The 25,524-nt window shown below is 36.9% G+C and overlaps 3 protein-coding genes across 3 annotated transcripts in view; all 3 read left to right on the forward strand.

The window, feature by feature from the left end:
• LOC143027759 (zinc finger MYM-type protein 1-like) overlaps positions 1-25,524 on the forward strand; it is a 487,234-nt gene that overhangs the window by 440,116 nt on the left and 21,594 nt on the right. The gene's annotated exons all lie outside the window — the stretch shown is intronic.
• Positions 17,458-20,537, forward strand: LOC143027401 (uncharacterized). The gene is made up of 2 exons (XM_076188686.1): positions 17,458-18,925; positions 19,822-20,537. The coding sequence occupies exons 1-2, from the start codon at positions 17,458-17,460 to the stop codon at positions 20,535-20,537; spliced, it is 2,184 nt and encodes a 727-aa protein (XP_076044801.1).
• On the forward strand, positions 21,153-21,824 carry LOC143027402 (uncharacterized). Its single transcript, XM_076188687.1, has one exon. The coding sequence runs from the start codon at positions 21,153-21,155 to the stop codon at positions 21,822-21,824; it is 672 nt and encodes a 223-aa protein (XP_076044802.1).

Consider the following 25,524-nt stretch of genomic DNA (forward strand, 5'->3'; position numbering starts at 1 on the left):
CACCGCTTATTACTTCATTCCATTTTGAGTGCTGATCTCTTATCACTACTCGCATTTTTCTTTCTTGCAAAAAGTCTTCCATCCAATTTAGCAATTTACCTTGTATTCCTCCTTCATATTCTAATTTCTTAAGCAACTTCTTATGTGGTACTTTGTCAAAAGCTTTTTTTAGGTCTAGAAATGCACAATCAGCCCATCCATCTCTTTCTTGTATTATATCTATTAGTCTTGAATAGAAACATATTAAATTGGTGACGCATGATCGTCCTTGTCTGAATCCAAATTGCCTTGGATTTAGTACGTTGTTTTTTTCCAAGTATTTTACCCATCTACTTTTTATAATTCTTTCACATATTTTTTCTATTGTACTTGTTATATTTACTGGTATATAGTTGGTATGTTCTTCTTTATTTTCCTCCTTTATATATAGGTACTATATTTGCTTTTTTCCAATCTTCTGGAACTTTTCCTTCTTTTAAGGAACTGCTTATTATGCTATGTATTTTGTCTGCCAGTTCATTCCTACATTCTTTCAGAATCCAGTTTGCTATTTCATCTGGCCCATGCGATTTTCTGACATCAAAATTACCCAAGTGTGTCAATATTTCATTCTTCGTTACTTCTATTTCTTCCATAGGGGGGACTTTTTCCTTCCACTCAATCTCTTCAGGTTGTATATATTTTCCCTTGTAAACACTGATTTAAAATGTTTGTTCATAATTTCTGCCATTTCCATTTCCTCAGTGTATTCAACTCCTCCTTGTCTTAATTTCTCCAAGTCTTGTTTGTTTTTCAGTTTTTTGTTTACAAATCTGTAGAATAGTTTTGGTTGATCTTTACACTTTTCTATAACATCTTTTTCATATTTTCTTTTTTCCTCTCTGCACTTTTGTACATATTCATTTCTATAACCAGTATATATTTTCCATTTTTCAGGTCTTCTGTCTTTTTTCCATCCGGTCCAGGCTTTGTCTCTTTTGTCTTTTAACTCCCTACAACTTTTGTTGTACCAGCATTTTACATATTCTTTTTCTTGTTTTTGTCTTGGGACATACTTTTCCACTCCTTTGTAAATTTTTGTCAAAATATTCCATTTCTCTTCCACTGATGTTTCTTCTTTGTATATTTCTTCCCAGTTTTCTTGTTGGAAGAATTCTCTTATTTTATCAAAGTTTGTTTTTTCATACATCATTCTTCCTTTTCTATATTGTTCATTTCTTTTCATATATTTTTCTTCATTAAGTTCCAGTTCAATCAATATGTGGTCACTTTTACCTATTGGTGTTTTATATTCAATCTTGTCCACTATTCTAGGTTCAGATGTAATTATTAAGTCTAGCCTCGATGGTTCTTCTTCATTTCTATACCTAGTGTTCTCTTGTATCCATTGTGTCATTGAATGGTCAGTAATCATCTCAAGTAGAGCATTTCCCCATGAGTCATCACCACTCTTTACTGTCATTTCTTCCCAGCAGATTTCTTTGCAATTAAAGTCGCCCATCATAACTATTCTTCCTCCGTCTTCCATTATTTTAGTTAATGCTATCTTTGTGTCCTCTAACATACTTTTATGTTCACTCTCCTCCCATGAGGCTGTTTTCGGAGGCACATAATTGATCACAAATTTTCTGCTCTTCTTATCTCGGTCTTCCACTTCTATCATAATCATCTCTACTGTATTCTTTCCATATATGACACCTTTCACGTTTATATCCTTCTTTGTCAGGAACATAACTCCACCCCCTTGTTTTTTCTCTCTGTTTCTAATCCAATAATTGTATGTATCATGTCCTACACTGTTGGGTGGTAGTGGGCCTTTTAATTTTGTTTCTACAATTCCCATTATGTCCGGTTCTTTTTCTTTCAAATAATCATTCAGTTCATTCAATCCTGTTATCAATCCATCTATATTTGTGTAAGACACTCTTAGTTTTCTGCCACTTCCATTGTGTTCTCTGTTTCCCTTATGTTTTTCTTTAGTATGTCGAACTGCTTTATTTTCATGTTCACTACTCTCCAATAGAATCTCTCTTTCTCTGACTCCGTTCTTTCCTCGTTTTTTGCCTTAGCTTCAATTCTTTTCTGCTTTTCTGCCTCTCTTTCCTCCTTATTCATTTCTCTTTTTATCCATACCTTTTTATATTGATCATTTGTTGCTAGTTTCCCTGTCTTGGATAGAATTTTCTCTGCCGTTGTTTGTGACCTGAATTTAATCTTAATTGGTCTGGTCTTATCTGTACTATATTTTCCGAGTCTGAATTTTTCCTCAATTTCCTTTATAATTTCTGGTTCATCTTCCTGGACTAATTTTAATAAACTGCTTACCCTTTCATTTTCCTCCTTGATTCTTGCGGTTCTATCTGGGTTATGTTTCTCTTCCATTCCTAATATAATTATACATTTCTTTTTGTCAGCTAATTCTCTTACTATATTCTCCTTCTGTCTCATCACTTTAATAACTGAGTCTTCATTATGTTCTTTCAATTGCTGTTTGACTATGTCAGTGAATGAAACCTTATTCCCTTCTTGAGTTATTCTCCAATTTTTAGCTTCTGTAGCTATTTTCTCACTGTTTTCATTACTATTCTTCTTCAATTTCTCATTCTCCTCCTTTACATTTCCTAACTGTCTTTTTAGGTCCTCTACTTCTTCAGTTAAGTTTCTGTTAGCCTTCTCTAGTTGTTCCAATCTTTCAATTCTCTGGAAAATGGAGTCTACATTACCTAACTTACGTTCCAAGTCCTCGATCACCTTATCAACTCTCTCCTCTAGTCTTATCAGTCGGGGGGGGGTTGTGTCCCCCCCACCCTCTTTAAATCCCTGGAACATATTCTCGTCACTTTCTACTGTATTTCTCCTCTCTATACTTCTAATCTTTACATTTTTATTTGCCATTTCGTCATCCGGTGGTCGTTTCATGTTGACCTTACGCCCGTCTGCCTGGGCCAAGTCCTCCACATCCTCATTTCCTTCCATTTCCCCAGCAATCCCTCCCCTTCTCCTCTTTTCCTACTTACCTACTGCCTCACGAGCAATTTCCCCCCCCCTGCAAATACAAAAAGGCACTTCTCTTTGCGTTGGTATCCACAATCTGCACTTTTCTTCAGAGCGTTCGTCAAGCCGTCCGTTCGTTGAAAGTGTGTGTGTGTGTGTGTGTGTGTGTGTGTGTGTGTGTGTGTGTGTGTGTGTGTGTGTGTGTATGTGTGTGTGTGTGTGTGTGTGTGTGTGTTTACCTAGTTTGCTCTTAAATTTGTGTATGGTTTTTGCGCACACTATTGTTTCGTCCAATTTGTTCCAAGTGTCCACCATTATGTGTGGAAAACTCTTTTTCTTCATGTTTTTTTTTTCTAAGTTTCTTTCCATGTCCTCTTGTGTTTCTTTTGTCCCAATGTAGTAAGTCTTTTCTAACATGCATCTCCGTGCTTTTCATCATTTTATAGATGGTCAGTAGGTCGCCTCTCTCTCTTCTTTGTTCCAAAATCGGTAATTTCAACTTAGCCAGTCTCTCTTCATGTGACAAGTTTAAAAGTGCTCGGGTCATTTTCGTGGTTACTGTAAGAGGCTTGTAGATAAGGTAGATAAATAAGGTAGCTAGAGGGGTAAGGGGCGAAAATTTTATTTTATGTGTAGGGTGTTTATAAAGCATAAGTCGCGAAGGAGTTGCATAATCTCGCTCCCCATCTAAAGTTTATAAACAACCGCTAGGGAACAGATTTTAATGATGATGTGACAATATGTAAACTAAGCCATTCCTGCCTCAATATCGAGATTGTTTGTGTAAGCAGTATTTCTTAAGACGTGGTGGAGGAGGGCAAAAATATTATTGGTACAAGGGAGAAAAGTCACGCCCTTGGGGGAGGCACTTATTTGTAACAGTAAAGATCATTGGATGAATAAAGTAGTGACGTCGGTTCAGAGTTAGCTTAGTGAGTGGATTGAGGATCCCAGGTGGGAGTCCCTTTGTGTAAATTGACAAGCCAAGTGTAATATTATTCGGGAAGAAAATAAGAAAATGCTTTACCTACGTTTAATTCACCCCATCAAGAAACATTACTTACTACAGAAAGATATAGTGAAATATATACTCACTTAAGTGAAGTAAAGTTGAAAATGAAAGAAGAAATACAAAACCATAGAAGGGAACAGTATAAAAAAAAAAAAAAACTAATTACGGAGAGACGGGGGTGAAAGTTAGGCTACTCTCTGTATTCTTTCAAATTTCTTTATATTCTTTTTGGTACCGGGTGACCATAATGTTGCAGCATACTCTAGTCTTGGCCTTATTAAGGTGACTAATATTTTCCTAATAATTTCTTCACCCAAATAGGTAAACACCACTTTTATTGGTCTTAGCAAGTTATAGGATTCTCCGACAATTTTGTTTATTTGTTTATCAGATAACAAGTCGTTTGAGATAATTACTCCCAGGTCTTTTTCAGATCCCACTTTCTTTACCTCCTTAGTTCCAATTGTATATTGTCCTGATATTTGTTTTTTCTTCTTCTTTTTTCCGAACTCCATTATGCTACATTTCTTAATGTTGAAATCTACTTCCCACTTCTGACTTCATTTCCAAACCTTGGTCAGGTCTCTCTGTAATGATTCGCAGTCCGTTTCGGTTTTCACTTTCCTCAACAATTTAGCGTTGTCTGCAAAGAAGCTCATGCAACATTCCACATCATCATCCATGTCATTCACCTAAATAGCGAACATTATTGAAGCCAATACAAATCCTTGGGGGACTCCACAAATCAATTCTTTCCAACCTGAATACTTTTCTCTGAGTACTATTCTCATTTTTCTACCATTCAGGAAATCTTCCGTCCAGTTTAGGTTACCTTTTATCCCTCCAATTTCTTGAATAGTTTTTATGTAATACTTTGTCGGAAGCTATCTGTTAGTCTAGGAAAGCACAATCAGCCCATCCATCCTTTTCTTGTATTATATCTATTAGTCTCGAGTAAAAACAGATTAAGTTTGTGGTACATGACCTTCCCTGTCTGAATCCAAATTGTCTTGGGTTTTGTTTATTATTTCTTCCAGGTGTTTTACCCATCTATTCTTGATAATCTTCTCACAAATTTTGGCTACAGTGCTTGTTAGGGAGACTGGTCTGTAAATAGTTGGTTCTTTGTTTCCACTTTTATATATTGGTGCAGTGTTGGCATTTTTCCAGTCCTTTGGTATTTTTCCTTCTTTGAGTGAGCATCTTATTATGTTATATATTTTGTCCATTAGTTTTTCTCTGCATTCTTTTAGTATCCAGTTTGCAATTGTGTGTGTGTGTGTGTGTGTGTGTGTGTGTGTGTGTGTGTGTGTGTGTGTGTGTGTGTGTGTGTGTGTGTGTGTGTGTGTATTTACCTAGTATTTTACAGGAAGGGGAGCTATGCTCGTGTGGTCCCGTCTTTGTATCTCATTTTATCTAAACTATTTTTAAATTCATGTATTGTTTTTGCACACACCACTTTCTCATCTAACTTGTTCCAACTGTCCATTACTCTGTGAGGAAAGCTGTTCTTTTTCATATATCTTCTATAGCTGCCTTTCTTGATTTTCTTTCCGTGTCTTCTTGTATTTCTATCATCCCATTTTATTATATCCTCTCTATCAATAATTTCTATGCCTTTCATGATTCTGTAAATAGTTATCAAATCTCCTCTCTCTCTTCTTTGCTCTAGTGTCTGTAGCTCAAGTTTTGCTAGTCTCTCTTCATATGATAGTTTTGAGAGTGTTGGTGCCAATTTTGTAATTGCTCTTTATATTCTTTCAAGTTTTGTTATACATTTTTTTTTTTTTTTTTTTTTTTTTTTAGTGACCACATCGTTGCTGCATATTCCAATCTTGGTCTTATCAAAGTGATTAGTATTTTCTTCACCATTTCTTCATCCAGGTATGTAAATGTCACTTTGATTGTTCTTATTAAATTATAGGTTTCTCCAAAAATCTTATTTATATGTTTCTCAGGTGACATATTATTCATAATAATGACTCCCAGGTCCTTCTCATTTTCAACTTTTTATTCCTTCCTCTCCCAATTTATATGATCCTATTATTCTTTTTTTGTTTTTTCCAAATTCCATTATACTACACTTTTTTGTATTGAACTCCATCTCCCACTTCTTACTCCATTCCCATACTTTATTTAGATCACTCTGTAGTGATTCACAATCTTCTTCCGTGTTCACTTTTTTTAATAGTTTTGCATCGTCTGCAAAGCTCATATAACTTTCAATTTCTTCACCCGTATCATTAATATATATAGCAAACATTATTGGGGCCAGAATTGTTCCTTGTGGAACACCACTTATTACTTCATCCCAATTTGAGTGTTTGTCTCTTATCACTACTCTCATTTTTCTTTCTTGCAAAAAGTCTTCCATCCATTTAAGCAGTTTGTCCTGTATTCCTCCTTCAGTTTCTAATTTCTTAAGCAACTTCTTATGTGGTACTTTGTCAAAGGCTTTTTTTAGGTCTAGAAATGCACAATCAGCCCATCCATCTCTTTCTTGTATTATATCTATTAGCCTTGAATAGAAACATATTAAATTGGTGACGCATGGTCGTCCTTGTCTGAATCCAAGTTACCTTGGATTTAGCACGTTGTTTTTTCTAAATACTTTACCCATCTACTTTGGACAATTCTTTCACAAATTTTTGCTATTGTGCTTGTTAGAGAGACTGGTCTATAGTTAGTAGGGTCTTCTAAATTTCCCCCTTTATATATAGGTACTATATTTGCTTTTTTCCAATCTTCTGGAACTTTTCCTTCTTTCAAGGAACTGTTTATTATGCTATTTTCTGACATCAAGATTACTCAAGTGTTTCATTATTTCATTCTTTGTTACTTCTATTTCATTCATAGGGGGGACTTTCTCTTCCCATTCAATCTTTCCAGGTTGTATGTTCTCACTTGTAAAACACTGATTTAAAATGCTTGTTCATAATTTCTGCCATTTCTATTTCCTCTGTGTATTCAACTCCTCCTTGTTTGTTGTTTACAAATCTGTAAAATAATTTTGATTGATCTTTACATTTTTCAATGACATCTTTTTCATATTTTCTCTTTTCCTCTCTGCACACTTGTACATATTCATTTCTATAACAAGTATATATTTTCCATTTTTCAGGTCTTTTGTATTTCTTCAATTTGGTCCAAGCTTTATCTCTTTTTTCTTTTAACTCCCTACAACTTTTGTTGTACCAGCACTTTACATATTCTTTTTCTTGTTTTTGTCTTGGGACATATTTTTCCACTCCTTTTTTTATAAATTTTTGTCAAAATATTCCATTTCTCTTCCACTGTTGTTTCTTCTTTGTATATTTCTTCCCAGTTTTCTTTTTTAAAGAATTCTCTTATTTTATCAAAATTTGTTTTTTCATACATTCTTCCTTTTCTATATTGTTCATTTCTTTTCATGTATTTTTCCTCATTTAGTTCCAATTCAATCAATATGTGGTCACTTTTACTTATTGGTGTTTTATATTCAATCTTTTCCACTAGTTTAGGTTCAGATGTGATTATTAGGTCCAGTCTCGATGGTTCTTCTTCATTTCTATACCTAGTGTTCTCTTGTATCCATTGTGTCATTGTATGGTCAATAATCATCTCGAGTAGAACATTTCCCCATGAGTCGTCTCCACCCTTTACTGTCATCTCTTCCCAGCAGACACTCTCTTCCCACGAGGCTGTTTTAGGAGGCACATAATTTATCACAAACTTTCTGCTCTTCTTATCTGTCTTCCTCTTCAATCATAATCATCTCTACTGTATTCTTTCCATATGTGACACACGTCACGTTTATATCCTTCTTAGTCAGGAACATAACTCCACCCCCTTGTTTTGTCTCTCTGTTTCTAATCCAATAATTATATGCATCATGTCCTACACTGTTGGGTGGTAGTGGACCTTTCAATTTTGTCTCTACAATTCCCATTATGTCCGGTTCTTTTTCCTTCAGATAATCATTCAGTTCAATCAATCCTGTTATTAATCCATCTATATTTGTGTAAGACACTCTTAATTTTCTGCTACTTCCATTGTATTCTCTGTTTCCCTTTTGTTTTTCTCTGGTATGGCCCATTTCCTCACTTTCATATTCACTACTCTCCAACAGAATTTCTCTTTTTCTGACTCTGTTCTGTTCTCGTTTTTTCCTTAGCTTCTTGTCTTTTCATTTTTTTCCTCCTCTCTTTCCTCTTTATTCATTTCTCTTTTTATCCATACCTTTTAATATTGTTCCCTGTTTGCTAGTTTCCCTGTTTTTGCTAAGATATTCTCTGCTGTCGTTTGTGACCTGAATTTAATCTTAATTGGTCTGGTCTTTTCTGTACTATATTTCCCTTAGCCTAAACATCTCTTCAATTTGTTTTATGATTTCAGGTTCATCTTCCTGAACTAATTTTAGTAAACTGATTACTTTTTCTCTTTCCTCTTTGATTGTTGTGGTTCTATTTAGATTATACTTCTCTTCCATTCCTAATATAATTATACATTTCTTTTTATCTGCTAAGTCTCTTACTATATTCTCCTTCTGTCTCATCACTTTAATAACTGAGTCTTCAGTTTTTCTTTCATTTGCTGTTTCATTATGTCAGTAAATGCAACTTTACTGTTCTCTTGGATTTTTTCCAACCCTGTGCTTCTTTTACTATGGACTCTTTATTCTCTTTATTATTCCTCTTTAATTCCTCATTCTCATATTTTACTTCTTATAACTGTCTTTTTAATTCTTCTATTTCTTTAGTTGGGTTTTTGTTCACCTTCTCTAGTTCTTCCAATTTTTCAACTCTCTGCGCAATCTATGTTATTTTACTGAACCTACTCTCCCAATGTTCGGTAATTTTCTCAAGTTTTTCCTCTAGTCTTGCTAATCGGGGGAGGTTGGTATCACCCCCCCCCCTCATTAAATCCCTGGAAATTATTATCTTCACCTTCCATTGGGCTGCTCTTATCTATATTTCTAATCTTTACTTTTTGTTAGTCCCTTCTCCAAAATCATCATCGGTCCTTCGCTTGTTTACAAGACGCCTGGCCTCCTGGACCAAGTCCTCCCCTTCCACATTTCCTTCCATTTCCCTCAGTAATCCCTCCCCTTCTCCATTTTCCTCACCTTCCCACTACACCACGGGCTTTTCCCTTCCCTGTAAATACAATAAGATACTTCCTTGACGTTGAGATCCACGAAAATTTCACTTTTTCTTCGGAACTCCAATCTTCGCCGTCCATCTGACGAATGTGTGTGTGTGTGTATTTACCTATTTACCTAGTTGTATTTACCTAGTTGTATTTTACGGGAAGGGGAGCTATGCTCGTGGGGTCCCGTCTTCATATCTCATTTTATCTAAACTATTCTTAAATTCATGTATTGTTGTGTGTGTGTGTGTGTGTGTGTGTGTGTGTATTTACCTAGTTGTATTTACCTAGTTGTATTTTACGGGAAGGGGAGCTATGCTCGTGAGGTCCCGTCTTCATATCTCATTTTATCTAAACTATTTTTAAATTCATGTATTGTTTTTGCACACACCACTTTCTCATCTAACTTGTTCCAACTGTCTATTGCTCTGTGAGGAAAGCTGTTCTTTTTCAAATCTCTTCTATAGTTGTCTTTTTTTATTTTCTTTCCGTGTCCTCTTGTATTTCTGTCATCCCATTTTATCAGATTCTCTCTATCAGTAATTTCTATGCCTTTCATGATTCTGTAAATAGCTATCAAATCTCCTCTCTCTCTTCTTTGCTCTAGTGTCTGTAGTTTAAGTTTTTGTAGTCTCTCTTCATATGATAGTTTTGAGAGTGTTGGTGCCAGTTTAGTAATTGCTCTTTGTATTCTTTCAAGTTTTTTTATACATTTTTTTGTACTTGGTGACCATATCGTTGCTGCATATTCCAATCTTGGTCTTATCAGGGTGACTAGGATTTTCCTCACCATTTCTTCATCCAGGTATGTAAATGCCACTTTGATTGTTCTTATTAAATTATAAGTTTCTCCAAAAATCTTATTTATATGTTTTTCAGGTGACATATTATTCATAACAATGACTCCCAGGTCCCTCTCATTTTCTACTCTTTTTATTCCTTCTTCTCCCAAATTATATGATCCTGTTATTCTGTTTTTGCTTTTTCCAAATTCCATTATACTACACTTTTTTGTATTGAACTCCATCTCCCACTTCCTACTCCATTCTTGTACTTTATTTAGATCTCTCTGTAGTGATTCACAATCTTCTTCAGTTTTCACTCTTTTCAGTAATTTTGCATCATCTGCAAAGAAGCTCATATAGCTTTCAATTCCTTCATCCATATCATTAATATATATAGCAAACATTATTGGGGCCAGAACTGTTCCCTGCGGGACACCGCTTATTACTTCATTCCATTTTGAGTGCTGATCTCTTATCACTACTCGCATTTTTCTTTCTTGCAAAAAGTCTTCCATCCAATTTAGCAATTTACCTTGTATTCCTCCTTCATATTCTAATTTCTTAAGCAACTTCTTATGTGGTACTTTGTCAAAAGCTTTTTTTAGGTCTAGAAATGCACAATCAGCCCATCCATCTCTTTCTTGTATTATATCTATTAGCCTTGAATAGAAACATATTAAATTGGTGACGCATGATCGTCCTTGTCTGAATCCAAATTGCCTTGGATTTAGTACGTTGTTTTTTTCCAAGTATTTTACCCATCTACTTTTGATAATTCTTTCACATATTTTTGCTATTGTACTTGTTAGAGAGACTGGTCTATAGTTGGTAGGTTCTTCTTTATTTCCTCCTTTATATATAGGTACTATATTTGCTTTTTTCCAATCTTCTGGAACTTTTCCTTCTTTTAAGGAACTGCTTATTATGCTATGTATTTTGTCTGCCAGTTCATTCCTACATTCTTTCAGAATCCAGTTTGCTATTTCATCTGGCCCATGCGATTTTCTGACATCAAAATTACCCAAGTGTGTCAATATTTCATTCTTCGTTACTTCTATTTCTTCCATAGGGGGGACTTTTTCCTTCCACTCAATCTCTTCAGGTTGTATATTTTCCCTTGTAAACACTGATTTAAAATGTTTGTTCATAATTTCTGCCATTTCCATTTCCTCAGTGTATTCAACTCCCCCTTGTCTTAATTTCTCCAAGTCTTGTTTGTTTTTCAGTTTATTGTTTACAAATCTGTAGAATAGTTTTGGTTGATCTTTACACTTTTCTATAACATCTTTTTCATATTTTCTTTTTTCCTCTCTGCACTTTTGTACATATTCATTTCTATAACCAGTATATATTTTCCATTTTTCAGGTCTTCTGTCTTTTTTCCATCCGGTCCAGGCTTTGTCTCTTTTGTCTTTTAACTCCCTACAACTTTTGTTGTACCAGCATTTTACATATTCTTTTTCTTGTTTTTGTCTTGGGACATACTTTTCCACTCCTTCTTTGTAAATTTTTGTCAAAATATTCCATTTCTCTTCCACTGATGTTTCTTCTTTGTATATTTCTTCCCAGTTTTCTTGTTGGAAGAATTCTCTTATTTTATCAAAGTTTGTTTTTTCATACATCATTCTTCCTTTTCTATATTGTTCATTTCTTTTCATATATTTTTCTTCATTAAGTTCCAGTTCAATCAATATGTGGTCACTTTTACCTATTGGTGTTTTATATTCAATCTTGTCCACTATTCTAGGTTCAGATGTAATTATTAAGTCTAGCCTCGATGGTTCTTCTTCATTTCTATACCTAGTGTTCTCTTGTATCCATTGTGTCATTGAATGGTCAGTAATCATCTCAAGTAGAGCATTTCCCCATGAGTCATCACCACTCTTTACTGTCATTTCTTCCCAGCAGATTTCTTTGCAATTAAAGTCGCCCATCATAACTATTCTTCCTCCGTCTTCCATTATTTTAGTTAATGCTATCTTTGTGTCCTCTAACATACTTTTATGTTCATTCTCCTCCCATGAGGCTGTTTTCGGAGGCACATAGTTGATCACAAATTTTCTGCTCTTCTTATCTCGGTCTTCCACTTCTATCATAATCATCTCTACTGTATTCTTTCCATATATGACACCTTTCACGTTTATATCCTTCTTTGTCAGGAACATAACTCCACCCCCTTGTTTTTTCTCTCTGTTTCTAATCCAATAATTGTATGTATCATGTCCTACACTGTTGGGTGGTAGTGGGCCTTTTAATTTTGTTTCTACAATTCCCATTATGTCCGGTTCTTTTTCTTTCAAATAATCATTCAGTTCATTCAATCCTGTTATCAATCCATCTATATTTGTGTAAGACACTCTTAGTTTTCTGCCACTTCCATTGTGTTCTCTGTTTCCCTTATGTTTTTCTTTAGTATGTCGAACTGCTTTATTTTCATGTTCACTACTCTCCAATAGAATCTCTCTTTCTCTGACTCCGTTCTTTCCTCGTTTTTTTGCCTTAGCTTCAATTCTTTTCTGCTTTTCTGCCTCTCTTTCCTCCTTATTCATTTCTCTTTTTATCCATACCTTTTTATATTGATCATTTGTTGCTAGTTTCCCTGTCTTGGATAGAATTTTCTCTGCCGTTGTTTGTGACCTGAATTTAATCTTAATTGGTCTGGTCTTATCTGTACTATATTTTCCGAGTCTGAATTTTTCCTCAATTTCCTTTATAATTTCTGGTTCATCTTCCTGGACTAATTTTAATAAACTGCTTACCCTTTCATTTTCCTCCTTGATTCTTGCGGTTCTATCTGGGTTATGTTTCTCTTCCATTCCTAATATAATTATACATTTCTTTTTGTCAGCTAATTCTCTTACTATATTCTCCTTCTGTCTCATCACTTTAATAACTGAGTCTTCATTATGTTCTTTCAATTGCTGTTTGACTATGTCAGTGAATGAAACCTTATTCCCTTCTTGAGTTATTCTCCAATTTTTAGCTTCTGTAGCTATTTTCTCACTGTTTTCATTACTAATCTTCTTCAATTTCTCATTCTCCTCCTTTACATTTCCTAACTGTCTTTTTAGGTCCTCTACTTCTTCAGTTAAGTTTCTGTTAGCCTTCTCTAGTTGTTCCAATCTTTCAATTCTTTGGAGAATGGAGCCTACATTACCTAACTTACGTTCCAAGTCCTCGATCACCTTATCAACTCTCTCCTCTAGTCTTATCAGTCTGGGGGGGGTTGTGTCCCCCCCACCCTCTTTAAATCCCTGGAACATATTCTCGTCACTTTCTACTGTATTTCTCCTCTCTATACTTCTAATCTTTACATTTTTATTTGCCATTTCGTCATCCGGTGGTCGTTTCATGTTGATCTTCCGCCCGTCTGCCTGGGCCAAGTCCTCCACATCCTCATTACCTTCCATTTCCCCAGTAATCCCTCCCCCTCTCCTCTTTCCTTACTTTCCCACTACCTCACGAGCAATTCCCCCCCCCCCCTGCAAATACAAAAAGGCACTTCTCTTTGCGTTGGTATCCTCAATCTGCACTTTTCTTCAGAGCGTTCGTCAAGCCGTCCGTTCGTTGAAAGTGTGTGTGTGTGTGTGTGTGTGTGTGTGTGTGTGTGTGTATTTATCTAGTATTTTGCGGGAGAAGAGCTATATACTCGTAGTGACCCATAGTTGCATCTTTCCGCATCCAGTTCTTTCTTAAAATCATGTTTAGTTTTAGCACTCACTGTTTTATCTTTCGATTTGCTCCATGTATCTATTTCCCTGTGTGGAAAGCTGTTTTTTTTTCAGATCACTTCTGTAACTGTCTTTCTTAAGTTTCATCTCGTGTCCACTTGTATTTCTTCTGTCCCATTTAAGTAGCTCATCCCTATCAAAGATTTCCATCCATTTCATAATTCTGTAGATGGTTATCAAATCACCTCTTTCTCTTCTTTGTTCCAGAGTTGATAAGTTTAGTTTGTCCAGTCTTTGTTCGTATGTCAGCTTACTAAGTGTTGGTGCCATCTTTGTCATTGTTCTTTGAATTCTTTCTAGTTTCTTTATGTTTTTTTTTTCTAGGTGTCCATAGTGACGCTGCATATTCTAATTTTGGTCTTACCAGTGTATGTGTATGTGCATATATGTGTGTGTGTGTGTGCGTGTGTGTGTGTGTATTACCTAGTTGTATTTACCTAGTTGTTGTGGAGAATATTATGACTTCCGTCAGATTGGATAGCCCAATTTTCTTTTAAGCTGATCTTTCGAACCGGATACCCTGTGGATTGTGCATATACCAAGGTCTAAGTAAACAGGTCTAATCGCTGGAGTAGTTCTGCGCAGTTTCTGACGTCATTTAGATGCGTCCATTTTCTCTTTGTGATACATTGAAGAAAACTGTGAAACGCCAAGGATGAGAGGAACTATAATATTTTATATATTATATATATATATTATATATCATATATATTATATATTCATATATATAGACAGGAACTATAATATTTTATATATATTATATATATATATTTTATATAATATTTGTCAGAATATAAATAATTGAGTGGAGCGGTGCGAGCGAAGGCGACGTCATTTTCGAACGACGGACCAACTTCAACTGACAGCTATAGGACCCGCTAACCCCACTTTGAACAGCCAAGTGACGTTCACGGGCTCGCTGCGCCAACTCCCTCGAAATTCGGTCGGAAGTGGTTAGACCTTATATTCTTAGATCTTGGCATATACAACGTTCATTGCGCAAAACTACATACTTGTTATTACCATTTTAATTTACCTATAAACAAATATTGTATTCATAATACTAAATGATATATATTGGTCATTTGCCAGTCATTTACACTTCAAGAAGAAGCTTCATAGTTTATAGGACAATCATATTTACCATTTAGTACCATCACCATGGCTAACAAAGTCCGATGGAATAGTATTACAAGCTATCGCGGCCACGTAACGTGCGCGAAAAATGAACTAATGAAGAGGATGTTGGTGCTGGATTTATAGAAAAGGCCAACAATACATTAGAAATTAAATTGAAGACCTAAGTGGATAAATGGTTAGAATTCTCTCTAACCCATTCGCAGGAAAATGACTAGCCATTTGAAGTTCGTAGAAGAAATCCAGGACTTACGATTGCAGACGGACAAATACGTCACATGCCAGAGGGCGCAACCAAACCCATCTCGACCTACAAGTCCCAACCATCTAGGTTTCAAAGCAAAACTCCCTGACATCAAATTAGCAGAATTCCATGGAAACAATTTAGAGTGGACCCAATTCTTGAACCAGTTCAATTCGATGGTACATGAAAAGTCCGATATTGATGAGAGTACAAAATTTACCTACCTCAATCGGCTTCGGGTGATTTCGGCCCGGTGATTTCGGCCCATGCATTAGTCCTGCCATCTTCCTGTAAGCATGTGAGACATGGACGCTGACAGCAGAACTGCAGAGAAAGATCCAGGCAATGGAAATGAGGTGTTTCAGAAGACTACTTGGCATCTCATACACAGATCACATCACAAACGAAGAAGTGCGCAAGACGATCTCACAGCATGTGAAGCACTATGAAGACCTCCTGACCACAGTGAAGAAGAGAAAGCTGAAGTGGTATGGACATATGACACGGTCCAGCGGACTATCAAAAACCATCCTCCAAGGGACAGTTGAGGGGAAGAGGAGACGAGGCAGGCAGAGGAAGAAGTGGGTAGACAATATCACAGAATGGACAGGGAAGAACTTTGCAGAGACCCAGGCCCTTGCCCACGACCGTGAAAGATGGAGGTCACTGGTGAATTGTTCATCGATGCAATGCCCCTACGACCCCGGTGGGTTAAGGGATTCGTGATCGTGATCGTGATCGTGATTTCGGCCCAGGGTTTTTCTGGGCCGAAATCGCCGGTGATATATTATTCTTTTGATAATATATTTTCTTTCAATAATAAATTAACAATAATAGCAGTCCTCCAAATGTTGCTATCAATATCTATTTATCACTGAAAGAAAATATATTATTAAAAGAATAATATAATTTCAAGTAACAATATTTTTTGCACATACTGTGTGAAAATGGAATGAAATTTATGAAACAAATTATCCCAATTGAAATTATACAACTTTCATGTATGGACTAAGGTAAATGGTGTTATTGTTGCACAAAAGTTGCCTAACATTGATAACATACAAGGAGTCTAGGGTTGGGTTGTTCAAAAGCTAATTCTGGCGTTAGTTTATCTTGATGTTAAATGTCATGGTAACGCTCTGTGTTACCATGATGTTTAAAGTCAAGATAGATTTAACGCCAAGACAGTGAAAAAAAATGAACAACCCAGCCCACAAGTTCAACATCATTAGTGAGCACGCAGGAGAGGAGCACATCGAATGTAGGATGTTTCGGCCACTAACGTTTCGGCCAGAACTCTGCAGGGTCGGACGTTTCGGCTAGTCCTCCAAATGTTGCTATTATTATTTACTTATTATTGAAAGAAAATATATTATTAAAAGAATTTAGAAAAATTACTTGTATATCATTTCAAGTGACAATATTTTTTGCACATACTGTGTGAAAACGAAATGAAATTTATGAAACAAATTATCTATATCTAAATTGAAATTATACCGTGCACCAAGCCAGGGCACCAAGCTTTCAAGCTTAAAAGGTTATTTTCGCTGGGCCGAAATCACCTTGGTCCAAAATCACCTGACCCCCCTCAATCAATATATAAAGGGCTCAGCTAGGCAATAACTCACAGGACTTAAGGGACAAGCCTCTGATTATATGAAACTGCGGCCATATCCCTTAAGCAACAATACGGGGACGAGAAGAAAGTTACTCGAACTCTGATAAGAAAACTCATCCAACTTGAATCACCGAAGTATAACAAGCGAGACATGTTACGCTTCAAATTGGATATAGATAATACAATAATGCAGTTGGAACATCATCCACGTGTAGATATACACGGTGGGAGTTGGTTGATTGAGGAATTACTCCTACTGAAATTCCCAGATGAATTAAGCAGGTGGTTCTTCGACTTTTACAAGTCAATGTACTACACTATAAGCCAGATTAAAGAGGGACTACCCTAGTAGATTTTATGGGTGCAGACAAAACTCTAGGAATAATTCTTCCGGAGGTAAGTCAAAAGAAAGTCACACTAACCAAACCGATAACTACACGTCCTGATGATAGTAACCAAGTTCCGAAACGCAACAACACAGCAGCATCAATAGCAACTTATTCAACCGCAGTAGGCTGGAGGTCATGCTTCTTTTGCAAGCAAGATCATAAAAGTTATGATTGCACACAATACAACACACTACCGGCCAGAAAGGATAAACTCAAGGAAATGAATACTTGAAGTATGCCCTTACTGTCAAAAGGGAAAACATCACTCCTTTCTATGCGTAAGCAACCTATCAAGCAAAAAAAAAAAAAAAGACTCTCTAATGTAGTCAATGTTTCTAAAGCTAACAGCAGCAATCAGAATGATCAATACAGTGATTTCGTTGAACTGACTGGAAAGTCTAAGCCCAAGCCTAAAAAATGATGACTCGTCAGATTCTAGTAACTCACGAGGTCCAAAAACTGCCACGCAGGTTATGTCAGTCATCTCTGACCAGACAGGGAGCCAATTATAGTGTAGCCTTGCCTACAGCAACAGTGACGGTGTGTTCAAGAGCCGGAAAGGTAGAAAGAACACGAGCATTTTTTGACCAAGGTTCTCAAAGATTCTTTATACTCAGAGATTTGGTTAGTAAATTAGAGCTTAAATCTGTAACCAACATGAACATGACTTTAGATTGCTTTGACAGGCAAGGAAGACAGAAGAGCTATGAAATAGTAAAACTCGACATTGTCTTAGGCAGACGTAGGGAGAAAGTCACGATGGCTGTAGTGGAGGAAATGCCCAAACAGATAACCACTCCGGGGTCATTGACAACTGCCAATAAATTAGAGCAATTAGGCATTCGATTGGCAGATAAGGATATACACTCCGATGTAATAGATATTATTCAACTATTGATAGGGGCAGATTTCATCGGACGTTTCTTGTATGGAACAACTACTATGAACAAAGTGGATCTTATGCAATACCCAGGTGAGCACTTAATCTACGGTATCATACCTGACCACAGCGATGAAACTCCTACATCTTGCTCGGTCAACCTGTTGACCCCGCAGGTGAGTGAACCATCATTACTAATTGAACCACGCACTATATGCGATGCAGTGGTGACTGATTGTAACCCCATACATAAATTGTGGGATTTAGATGTCATGGCTATTAACCCGAACCAGGAATCCCCGAATGATGTAAAGGCATTCAAGCATTGTGAAGGAACTGTAAAGTATGAGGAAGGAAAGTATTGGGTGGAACTTCCCTTTAAGACGAACCATCCATTCCTCCCCCATAACTATGGACTTGCCTTAGGGCAAATGCATCATCATAGGAAAAGATTTAAAGATCAACCAGAGTTACTACAATGTTATCACAACATTATCATGGAACAATTAAAAGCCGGAGTTATTGAAGAAGTTGTTGATCCAATAGTAAGTACTAATACTCATCATCTACCTCATCATGCGGTACGCAAGCAGTCTGCAACCACCCCTTTACGGATTGTGTACAATTCCAGTGCCAAAAGTTCAAGGATAAATGCCTCGTTGAACAATTGTTTGTTAACTGGTCCCTCACTTACAGAAAAATTAGGTGATACCCTAATCAAGTTCAGGATCAACCAGTTTGCATTTGTAGCAGATATTGAAAGGGCCTTTCTACGTATAGGTCTGCATCCTCATCATAGAGATTTCACAAGGTTTCCATGGCCAGCATACCCTCAGGATGATAGTAGCGAAATCAAAACTTATCGTTTCGCGTATCTGTTATTTGGAGCCACGTGCAGCCCCTTTCTGTTACAGATGACTTTGAAACATTACTTCAAACTTTCCAAATCACCATTTGCAGAATTATTGTCCTCTTCCTTCTATGTAGACAAATTGATGGGGACGACGAGTAGTACATACATACATATACCAAAGGCTTTTTCCCCCTTACACGGGGGGGTAGCCAAAAAGAAAAAGGCATAGAAACCACTCCCACCCATTCCATCCCTTACATATTCCACTCCCCTCCACCCTCCTCCCTCCCTCTCATCTTGGCACCTCCTGAATGACGGGTCATCCCTGCATCCTATCCACTGCTCTGGGTCAGAAGCAGTGTCGCAAGACACAGCACATCCACAGCAAGGCCGCTTCATTAATTAGGCGACCCCCCCCCCTCTCCGTCCCCTCATGCAGAAAAGGAGAAGACGGGGAGAAATCCCCTTGGGCTGCGTCAAATTTCTCATACATACTTCCTCACCCCCCATCCCCCACCCGTCCCCCTCATGCATCACATCATCATCTATACACAACCCTTCTCCATTCACCCCTATCTTCTGTCCTCTCCCGTCCTTCCTCAACAGACATTCCTCTCTTTTGTAATACCCCTTTCACCCCATCCATCCATCTCATCCCAGGACGCCCCCCCCCCCATATTTACTCCTTCCACCTCTACCTTCCACACCTCTTTTACTAATCTTTCTTCACTCATTTTTTCCATGTGTCCAAACCATCCCAATATATATGAAGTAGCTAACAAGTATTTAACTATTGCTGGCATGTCTCTGATCCAATGGAATAGCAACTCAGAAATATTGAGAGAATTAATCCAAAGGGACAATGATTTGGTCTCTCCCCCTACTGACCTAGTCACAGTATTGGGTCTAGAATGGGACATCATTAATGACGCTCTATCCTTAAAGAAATGTAGGTTTGCGTCATTGTCATATGTAACCAAATGCCAACTTCTTTCGCTGGTATCCACTTGTTTTGATCCCTTGGGACTTTGTTCCCCCATTCTTATTAAAGGAAAACTACTTTTTCAAGAAGCATGGACAGAAACAGTGGGATGGGATTCACATTTACCTACTTCATATCTGGAAAGGTGGAATGCATTGGCCAAGGAAATTAAGGAGCTACCCTCATTCAAGTTCCCACGCATATCCTGTGGTAACATTGATAAAGTGATATTACATGTATTTGTTGATGCTAGCACCTTAGCCTATGTTGCAGTCAGTTCTCTTACTGATGGAAACCAATCGGTTATTTTGACCTCAAAGGCCAGGGTTGCTCCATTGAAAAACAAAACTACAATTACTTTACCGCAACTAGAATTGACAGCCCTACAACTGGGCACACAACTTGCCTATAACCTACAGAATCTCTTAAGAGAACGTATTAAAGAGGTGATTATCTGGTCTGACTCAGAAGCAACCCTGCAATGGGTCAGGAATGACAAAAGCAACATTCCATACGTGCAAAACAGAGTGGCGGACATCCGCAGTCTAGGGTCATCCTTCGGATATCAGCATGTACCCTCCAAGGAAAACCCAGCGGATTTAGTCACCAGGGGAATTAGCATCAGGCAATTTAAGAAAGCCAAGATATGGACTGGAGGCCCGGAATGGCTACTTTTCAGAGAACACTGGCCTACACAGAAACCAAATGTGTTGGTGTGTGAAATAATCTCAGAGAGAACCCAAGAATTATCGAAGGTTACACCCTTATTTGACTATTCAAAATAATCATCTCTTAATAAGATGCTTAGGATAACCAATTATATATTTAGGTTTATAGGAAAGTGTAATCCCAATATTTCGTTACCAACGGCTAGTGTGTATTGGATGCAGATAGCTCAGAAGACTCATTATCCTAGCATTCATATTTTCTGATGAATGGGAGTGATACTCTCGATAATAATAGCAGACAGTTTATCAAAGACTTAGGTCTGTACAAAGAGGAGTCTTCTGGTCTTATCCGCTCCAGAGGCCGTTTAAATTATGCTTCTATTGATCATGACACCAAGTTCCCTATCCTCATCCCAACTAAAAGTCACTTAGCATATTTGTTTATCACCCATGCACATGAAAGGTGCCTGCATGGAGGCACTCAAGAAACAATGTTACATGTTAGAATGTATCATTGGATGCCAAAGTGCCTTCAAACCATCAAGACCGTATTGGGTCGTTGTGTGACTTGTAAGAGGGTTGAGGGTAGGAAATTTGAATACCCTGGTCCACCTCCATTGCCTGTTGAGCGTGTGACAATTGAGCGTCCTTTCCTTCACATAGGAATAGATTATTCAGGACCTATCACACTCACAAGGAACTAGACTGGTGCACTTAGAGTTAGCCTCAGATATGTCGGCTCTGACATTTCTGAACCTCTTTCGGAGATTTTGTGTAATGTATTCATTCCCGAGAACAGTAATTTCGGACAATGGGTCCAATTTTGTTGCTGGAGCCAAGGTCTTCAAGGAGATGTTAGACCATACTAACGTCTCCGAATATATGACAGGAAATAGCATAACATGTAAATTCATAGGCCCCAGAGCACCGTGGATGGGAGGCTTTTATGAACGCATGATCAGTTTAACCAAGTCATGTCTGAAGAAGGTCTTGTATAAGAAGAAAGTGACTCGGGAGGAGTTGGAAATAATTCTGCGGGAAGTACAAACGCGGTTGAACAATCGCCCCTTAACCTACCTCAACAAAGAAGGACCCGTAGAATCCTTGACTCCTAATCACCTTTTGTATGGAAGAACCATAAACCCCTATCCACTAGTGGTAACGTTGGATACATCTGACCCCGATTTCTTAGGACATACAGAATTAATTGCAAGACACAGCTGTTTATCCTCAATTATCAATCATTTTGAAAGAATTTGGAAAAAGGATTATTTGACTTCCCTGAGAGAAAAACATTATGGCTCCTCGAAACCAATGCAAATGAAACCACCCAAGGTGGGAGAAATGGTGATAGTGGAGAGACTTGGACCACAACATGAGTGGCCATTAGGACGTATTGTTTAACTATACCCAGATGAAGAAGACAATATACGCATTGTAGATGTGTTATGCAACGGGATGATTAGTAGAACCCTGGACAAACTAGTTCCTTTGGAAATTCATGCCCAAGAGCCAACACCCTTAACAGGTGAAGAATCAATTGATGAGGATGAGACACGTTCAGTACGTCCTGTGAGACAAGCAGCTCGAAGGGCAATTAGATTAAGGCAATCCCTGATTGACAATGCACAATTGCAATTAGACTGCTCCTTTGCCGCCCGGAGGGTGTCGGGAATAAACCCCGACAGAGGCAATTTTTAGAGTAAATAACCTAGTATTTCAAATTAATATAGACATCTGTGGTTACGGCCTCAGTTAATTTAGTGAATTGATAGCTGTAGAATTAGGATTAAGATTGAAATACCGCAATTAAGCATATCAAGCTGTATGAAATTTGTATTCTGAAAGCATGCATAACAAATTATACAGTCTTACTTTTTCCATTTAGATAGAGTGGCTTATCATTTTTGTTTATATATACGAAAACATTATATAAAGCATTATGTAAAGGACTCGACACCCCTAGTTACCACAAGCTGGTTGACTAACCCCTCTCAGGAATGTCGAATTACCTATATATTATTTTCATTATTAATCTTTTTATTTACCACTTCTTCGTCTTTGTTCTGGTTAATGATGGTAATATGTGCGACGACTTCGTGCGTGGCATGGAGGATGAGTATGGGAACGTCCGACTGTTTTGCTGATATGCTTGTCTGGTGACATATCTTTGCTGATAATTACTCCTAGGTCCCTTTCCGATCTTACTTTTTTTACTTCCTCTGCACCAATTTTATATTTCCTCGATATTCTATTGATACTTTTTTTTTTTTTCCAAAATCCATTATTTCTTGATGTTAAAGTTTACTTCCCACTTTTGACTCCATTCCCAGACTTTATCTAAGTATTTCTGTAGTGATTTACAATCTTCCTCTGTGTATGTGTGTGTATTTACCTAGTTGTATTTACCTAGTTGTATTATACGGGAAGGGAGCTATGCTCGTAGTAACCCGTCTTTGTATCTTTCAGCATCAAGTTTGTTCTGTGTGTATTTACCTAGTTGTATTTACCTAGTTGTATTTTACGGGAAGGGGAGCTATGCTCGTGGGGTCCCGTCTTCATATCTCATTTTATCTAAACTATTTTTAAATTCATGTATTGTTTTTGCACACACCACTTTCTCATCTAACTTGTTCCAACTGTCTATTGCTCTGTGAGGAAAGCTGTTCTTTTTAAAATCTCTTCTATAGCTGTCTTTTTTTATTTTCTTTCCGTGTCCTCTTGTATTTCTGTCATCCCATTTTATCAGATTCTCTCTATCAGTAATTTCTATGCCTTTCATGATTCTGTAAATAGCTATCAAATCTCCTCTCTCTCTTCTTTGCTCTAGTGTCTGTAGTTTAAGTTTTTGTAGTCTCTCTTCATATGATAGTTTTGAGAGTGTTGGTGCCAGTTTTGTAATTGCTCTTTGTATCCTTTCAAGTTTTTTTATACATTTTTTTGTACTTGGTGACCATATCGTTGCTGCATATTCCAATCTTGGTCTTATCAGGGTGATTAGGATTTTCCTCACCATTTCTTCATCCAGGTATGTAAATGCCACTTTGATTGTTCTTATTAAATTATAAGTTTCTCCAAAAATCTTATTTATATGTTTCTCAGGTGACATATTATTCATAACAATGACTCCCAGGTCCTTCTCATTTTCTACTTTTTTTATTCCTTCTTCTCCCAAATTATATGATCCTGCTATTCTGTTTTTGCTTTTTCCAAATTCCATTATACTACACTTTTTTGTATTGAACTCCATCTCCCACTTCCTACTCCATTCTTGTACTTTATTTAGATCCCTCTGTAGTGATTCACAATCTTCTTCAGTTTTCACTCTTTTCAGTAGTTTTGCATCATCTGCAAAGAAGCTCATATAGCTTTCAATTCCTTCATCCATATCATTAATATATATAGCAAACATTATTGGGGCCAGAACTGTTCCCTGCGGGACACCGCTTATTACTTCATTCCATTTTGAGTGCTGATCTCTTATCACTACTCTCATTTTTCTTTCTTGCAAAAAGTCTTCCATCCAATTTAGCAATTTACCTTGTATTCCTCCTTCATATTCTAATTTCTTAAGCAACTTCTTATGTGGTACTTTGTCAAAAGCTTTTTTTAGGTCTAGAAATGCACAATCAGCCCATCCATCTCTTTCTTGTATTATATCTATTAGCCTTGAATAGAAACATATTAAATTGGTGACGCATGACCGTCCTTGTCTGAATCCAAATTGCCTTGGATTTAGTACGTTGTTTTTTTCCAAGTATTTTACCCATCTACTTTTGATAATTCTTTCACAAATTTTTGCTATTGTACTTGTTAGAGAGACTGGTCTATAATTGGTAGGTTCTTCTTTATTTCCTCCTTTATATATAGGTACTATATTTGCTTTTTTCCAATCTTCTGGAACTTTTCCTTCTTTTAAGGAACTGCTTATTATGCTATGTATTTTGTCTGCCAGTTCATTCCTGCATTCTTTCAGAATCCAGTTTGCTATTTCATCTGGCCCATGCGATTTTCTGACATCAAAATTACCCAAGTGTGTCAATATTTCATTCTTTGTTACTTCTATTTCTTCCATAGGGGGGACTTTTTCTTTCCACTCAATCTCTTCAGGTTGTATATTTTCCCTTGTAAACACTGATTTAAAATGTTTGTTCATAATTTCTGCCATTTCCATTTCCTCAGTGTATTCAACTCCTCCTTGTCTCAATTTCTCCAAGTCTTGTTTGTTTTTCAGTTTATTGTTTACAAATCTGTAGAATAGTTTTGGTTGATCTTTACACTTTTCTATAACATCTTTTTCATATTTTCTTTTTTTCTCTCTGCACTTTTGTACATATTCATTTCTATAACCAGTATATATTTTCCATTTTTCAGGTCTTCTGTCTTTTTTCCATCTGGTCCAGGCTTTGTCTCTTTTGTCTTTTAACTCCCTACAACTTTTGTTGTACCAGCATTTTACATATTCTTTTTCTTGTTTTTGTCTTGGGACATACTTTTCCACTCCTTTTTTGTAAATTTTTGTCAAAATATTCCATTTCTCTTCCACTGATGTTTCTTCTTTGTATATTTCTTCCCAGTTTTCTTGTTGGAAGAATTCTCTTATTTTATCAAAGTTTGTTTTTTCATACATCATTCTTCCTTTTCTATATTGTTCATTTCTTTTCATATATTTTTCTTCATTAAGTTCCAGTTCAATCAATATGTGGTCACTTTTACCTATTGGTGTTTTATATTCAATCTTGTCCACTATTCTAGGTTCAGATGTAATTATTAAGTCTAGCCTCGATGGTTCTTCTTCATTTCTATACCTAGTGTTCTCTTGTATCCATTGTGTCATTGAATGGTCAGTAATCATCTCAAGTAGAGCATTTCCCCATGAGTCATCACCACTCTTTGCTGTCATTTCTTCCCAGCAGATTTCTTTGCAATTAAAGTCGCCCATCATAACTATTCTTCCTCCGTCTTCCATTATTTTAGTTAATGCTATCTTTGTGTCCTCTAACATACTTTTATATTCACTCTCCTCCCATGAGGCTGTTTTCGGAGGCACATAATTGATCACAAATTTTCTGCTCTTCTTATCTCGGTCTTCCACTTCTATCAT

This window comes from Oratosquilla oratoria, chromosome 8 (assembly GCF_046742065.1).
Source record: "Oratosquilla oratoria isolate Oo_2021 chromosome 8, ASM4674206v1, whole genome shotgun sequence".
NCBI classification, from domain to species: domain Eukaryota; kingdom Metazoa; phylum Arthropoda; class Malacostraca; order Stomatopoda; family Squillidae; genus Oratosquilla; species Oratosquilla oratoria.